At 42.9% G+C, this 6,000-nt stretch overlaps 1 protein-coding gene across 1 annotated transcript in view; it reads right to left on the bottom strand.

Moving 5' to 3' along the window:
- Nucleotides 1–4,081: 4,081 nt before the first annotated feature.
- Nucleotides 4,082–6,000, bottom strand: part of KL (klotho) — a 46,276-nt gene continuing 44,357 nt past the window's right edge. Inside the window, exon 5 of the mRNA XM_050915121.1 lies at nt 4,082–4,419. Coding sequence (XP_050771078.1) covers nt 4,082–4,419 — 338 coding nt within the window. The remainder of the gene's footprint in view (nt 4,420–6,000) is intronic.

Genomic DNA, 6,000 nt, shown 5'->3' with positions numbered 1-6,000 from the left:
AAAACAAACGAATACAATGCAAGGAGAAAAGTGAAGGGCAAGTTCTGTGTTTAAACATGCTGACACTTGTATGGCCGCTGTCCCATTAATTGGTCTTGTCCCCTTCTGCTCCCACTTCCTTTAACCTTGACATTTACTTTCCTTAGGATGTTTAAAAAGGATGCCACAAACTGACTGCTTAGAGCCACAACTATGCTGACAAAATCCCTCAAGCCTGTGAGTAACTCTACTGGAACAGAAAAGCTGTAAAATTTACTGCAGTGTTACTATGGAATAAGCTATTGCAACAAAACACTCTTGTATTGGCATGGTTACTTCCACAGGCTTTTTAAATAGCAATAGTCACTCTAAAAAAAACAAACAAACCATCAAAAAGTCAAAGAACCAGAACCCATCCAAAGCCCTAGGTCTGTTGGAAAAAACTCTGTTTAGATACAGGCCCCAGCAATCTCCAACAAAAGTTACAGTTATTTATGTGGCATCGGAAAAACAAACAGCAACACGAACTCCTTGCAGAGTTATCGTAACAGCCTCTCCTAAGGTACTCTGTACTTCATGTTGCAGACAGAGAAACTGGACAGAGTAAACAGTAAAATCATGTTACAATTTGTTACATACAGCATCTTTATTTCATTTCTGAGATTGTTATAAAAACAATGTAACATTCATTCTTTCATTTAGCAAAGACATCCTTCCCACACTCACTCTGCACAATCTTTTCAAGAAATAAAACAGCAGCTTTGCACTCAGGTCACAAAAATATTTTGAATAAAAATGTAATTTTGTATTTTACAACATGTTTAATCTGGAGCATTGAGCAAACTGGCAACATCATTTCATTCCAGAAACACGGTTAAAATCAAGAAAGTAGTCTACATAAGATACTGCATGTTAACATCCATCACATGCAGACTCCAGTTGCTCTTCAGAAAATAAAATACCATCCTCCCCTGAGCTGTCTTTGCAGCCTGACTATGGAGTCTCCTCTGCTCAAAGTCCTTGCCACTGTCGGCATTTCTGCTCTAGATGCACAGATGGTGACGGGGAAGTGCCAGATCATCGCTCACACGTGGGTATCGAACGGAAGAAGTGCCCCACGGCCCACAGCCTGATGGCAGGAGGCGATTACCGCATCAGTTTGCATGAGCACACCGCAATTCTCCTTCGACAGATACCTAATCTTTGCCTATTCAAGGGCTTTTTTGTTGTTAGTGGAGGGTGATTTTTTTCAAGAAGATTGCAAAGAAACTCGCACTGGCCCCTGATTACACAAAATGAAGCAGATTCCCGAGGCAAAACCATACCATTATCTCCATCAGACCAGCCTCTACTTTTCCTGGCCCATCACTGTGCAATTCATTCACCGAGAGCTACACATCGCTGTGCACAGGCAGCACCGCAGGCAGACTGCTTAGGAGAAGGCTTTGGCAACTGCTGTGCCCAGCTCGAGCCGGTCGCTGCTCTGCAGTGATATTTAAAAAGTCTTCTGAAGGGAACGGTGCCAAAGGCTGCGTTATTTCTATGGGCCACGGCACCATGAGTGGATGCGATCATACAGCTTCATAGCAACAAATCCCAGTTTACCTACAAATTAGATATCCAGCTGGTGCCATCTGCCTGCCGGTGGTTACATATCACCCAGCCTCTACGGGAAGAGCCTGCAGTGTCTCCTCCGTGCTCGGACTGCCATTCTTTCACACACTGCGCTGTGGCTGGGCCATTAAATAGCACAGGGCGGCAACTCGCTGGGTGGTTAACGGTTAGTGAAGTGTCAGGACGGGCCGGTGCCCACCAGTACGGCACCCGTGCTCTTCTGGACTTGCCCTGCCCAGGCCCCCTGAACCCCCTCAAACCCAGGGGAGGCACGTACGCTCGGCTTCTCAGAAAGATCAGCTCCAGACTCTTTTTGTTTTACCAACAGCAAAATAATTATAACATACATACACGCACACACATAACATACAAGTTAGGCATGACCTGGCTACAGTTTGTATTAAATGATTGTCACTTTTTGTTATGCACTATGAAGGCATCTGATTACTGGAGTAATGCATTGCAAGGTGATTCATTGCCATGCCATGGAGAAAGCCATTTGGCATTTCATACATTTAGGGAAAGCTATTTCTTTGTAATCCACACTGCGCCAGGCACCAATGCATAAATATAAAGCAGTTTAAAATTTGCTCTTCTTCAGCAAGTCCTATCAGGCTATAAATAATTTTTATATTTATTTTTAATACTTCATCACTTACCCTGAATTTTTCACCTTAATCTCCATACCAAAATATACATTAGTGCAAAGAGAGACCATTTTAAGACTGGAACTAGAGGACAAATATATTAATCATTATGATAAGATACTAATTCTTTTCTATTTCTATAGATTACTTAAGAAAAAATATAATCTTAAGTTACAAATGAAAATCGTATTTCATCTGCAAGTTTTAATTTACAGTATAGAATCACAGAATCACAGAGTATTCGGGTTGAAAGGAACCCTGGGAGGTCATTTAGTCATCTACTAGTCATCTAGTAGATAAACATCACATTTAATACAGCATAATCAGCTTTAGTAGATAAATAATTCTTAATTAACACAGAGCACATTTCCTTTAAAATATTCTTTCCAGTGAGTGACATTATTCACATAGCAATAAAAATACAATTACAGCTGAAGGCAATGCAGGCCTAGAGTTAGAGAGCGGAGAAAAATTACCTCACTGCTTTATACCGAGGACACTCCTAATGTAGCGATTCACAAGGCAGGCAAAATAATGTAGGGGATTTTTCCATTCTCTCTCTATGTCTACTAATAAACAATGTTGCTAATATTTTGCTAATTTATCTTGCTGAGAGAAAAATGAGAGGCCCTCAAACGTTCCTTAATACTTTGGGATGAAATGCTGCCAGGGCCAGATCCAGTTGCTCAAAGGAGACCCTCCAGCCAACCTGGAAGAGGCTTGGAGCAACAGCTCCAAGATCTCAGATCCTGGCAAAAGCAGCAATAAAGTGCTGGATTATTACACCAAAATGCTGGGATTTAAAGTCTCCACACTCAACACAAATGGCATACAGAGACCATCTTACTAAATTACCCACAAGCTCCCAGCAGGTAAGTAGCCAGGCAGCAGCGGAGTGGCAGCTGTGTGCAACTTGCTGTGAGAAGTGCAGCAATGGGGTGCCCCAGCCCTGCCCTGTCCATGGGTACGGGGCAACAGGGCACAGGGTCAGGCACACAGCTTTCTGACAACTGAGACAGCAAAGACATCCCAGCTCCTGCTCTCTGTTTTTTTACTGAGCAAATCAAAGAGAAGCCCTTTCAGCCTTCCCATCTCTTCCCATCAGATGGCATGACCCCTGCCATCACTGGACATACCCCTGCTGCTTTCCCCACTGAGAAAGACACAGTTCCTTTAGCTGAAGTTCCCCGATGACATCCTGAAGTCAGATGCAGCCGTCAGCAACCTCAGTAGCAGTTAACTGATTTACCGAGAGCTCCCAGCAGCACGGACTCGTGTCCCCCTGTTCTTCCCCTTGCATCTGCTTTAGGAAAGGGGGTGTCCTTTCCCCTGGCACTGCTTTGTGCAGTTCCGCTCCGTCTCTGCTCAGCCACGTTCCCTGCTCCAGTCAGGTGCTGGCTCTGATCAAGCAACATCACCATTAAACCCTAATTTGGAAAAATAAACCATTTTGTTTCTCCCCAGTCTTCTCTTGGAGAATTTGACATTCAGGCTCTCCATCGCTCCATGTCTTCAAAACATACTTTCACCTGTCCAACTCAGCAAGGCAAAACCAAGGAGGGGAAAGCATGTGCTCAACAAAAGGTTCCAGGGAAAGTTGTGAGATAACTCCAACCGCAGGAATTAAGGACTGGTCATAAATCAAATGTACTAAACGAGAGAAAACGATTTCTGGAAGCCATATGCTAGCAATCTCTTCTCAGTGTCAACGTCCTGCAGTATCAGGCAACGTAAATGCCTTCCTACTGCTGAAGCAATCACAACATTGTGTGCTCTTATTTCAGATTTCCCAACGGGATACAAGAGAAAGGGCAGTGAGTGATGTATTCAAAGGGGCAGCTCTATTTATACCTTCTTTCTACCCTCTTGGAGTAGTAAGTAATTAAGAATATAGTAACAATAAAAGCAACAAATATGAAAGAGATAAAGGCTAATAATGATTTTCTGGTTCGGAAGAAGTGGCATTCAGGACACGAGGCGATCTCTTCTGGGCACAGCAACTCAGGAGTTTCAGGACCAGGAAAACCGTTATTGTCAATTATTTCTCTGTAATGTTTCATAGAAGGCTTTGGTTCATATTGATTTGCAACGTAACTGTAGAGACCATATTGAGGAGCAGTCTTGTCATTAAAAGAATAGACAAAATATCCTTGCAGGTTAACATTATCCAAGGTGTAAGCTGTGAAAGAAAACAAAGGGTTGAAGAAATGAATAAATGTCACTTTGGCATTCAAGAGCGGTACCATATGCCAGTATGTAAAGCAGGGGCAGGGAGGTGTTAAACCCACATCTGCACTTCTCTTCCCCAAAATAAGGTAAGGTACACGAACACCTATGAAGTGTTTCTCATAAAAAGTAAGAATCTGTCAGCCATCGCCAGACAGTGTGATCTGCGAGTATCCTGCAATTTATTTCCTGGTGCTTGGTAAACACAGCTGTGAGCAAGTGCATGACTGTGTTTAACGATCAGCATGGAGCCTATCGTGAAAAGATGGCTCTCTTTTTTATGTAGGAAAGAATACAGCTTTTGGTTTTCCTGCACCTGGATTTCTGCAACCTGTTTCTCTGATTGCTCCTTCTCCCTTCCAGAGCACCTCCTGATGGGGACGGCCAAGGAACAGAGGACATCAGGCTGCACTTCTCACTAGCAAAGGCACAGTGACACCAGAAAAAGACGTGCCCATGCTAAGGTCATGTACTGGGATATCACCAGTGCAAGTGGAAAGGTTATGCAAATCATAGTCCTCTCTTGTTATTGACCTGAGTTTCTGATGCAAGATGACCTGTATTAGTCTTTATTGAGAGCATGTCCACAATCCATACTGCTAACTTGGCTACTGGAAGAGGTCCAGCAGCTGGAGCATTAATCTTGAGCCGTCAGTCCCACTTGACAAAACCAATCAATCCACAGTAGTAAATGCAAACTGTAATACTTTATCTCTCAAAATCACTATTTTTAACAAATTAAAGCAACATCTTCTAGCAGTTGAACACAGGACTGAAAGCTAACAATTGCTGAATCTTCATGTGCCTCTGGAAGTAATTCCTTCTGCAGCCACATGCAAGACATTTAGCACCTCTAACCTGCTTTTCATGTGTAAAATGAAGTAATATTTACCTGCCCTTTTACAGAGCTGCTACACTGGATAATTACTTTGTGTTTGTAAAACTGCATGTGGATTTAACGGTGTTACATAAATGGTTACTGCTGTTCTTTGTTTTCAATTGGCAAAGATGTACTTAAACAGTGTACAAAGCACTTAAAAATACAGCCTCAGTCCAAAGGGTCCCGTACTGTATTCTGGAATCATTTATCTGCACAAACGTGTTGGCTCCCCTGTCACAATGCAGGTGAGCAACATTACATGCACAAACGCTGCCACACACAGTCCCTGAAACCAGCTGGAGGAAGAAGGCAGAACATGAACTTTGAGGCGAGAGCACACATGTACCAAATCCCTTCTCATTCCTCTCCAGCATGACACTGAGGTAAGGATACAAGCTTTGTAATTCATCTCAGTTACTGCACAGGGTCTTGCAGAAAAAATGCAAGTTTTGGAGAAACCTGAATCAGTCATGATGCCAAGGTTAAGAGCTTGCTCTCTGTGTAAGGACAAGATGGACAAAAGCACAATACCAGAGCAGGAGAAGAATACAGAATGAAAAAGCTGGTATTACTGATGGGCCAAATATTATGGAGGAGGGTATGGTGTCAAAAGTGGGAGAGTGATCTTTAGGGCAAGTATTATGGCTATTTAGC

Source organism: Gymnogyps californianus, chromosome 1, assembly GCF_018139145.2.
Source record: "Gymnogyps californianus isolate 813 chromosome 1, ASM1813914v2, whole genome shotgun sequence".
Classification (NCBI taxonomy): domain Eukaryota; kingdom Metazoa; phylum Chordata; class Aves; order Accipitriformes; family Cathartidae; genus Gymnogyps; species Gymnogyps californianus.
This window is presented reverse-complemented; position numbering and strand designations above follow the sequence as displayed.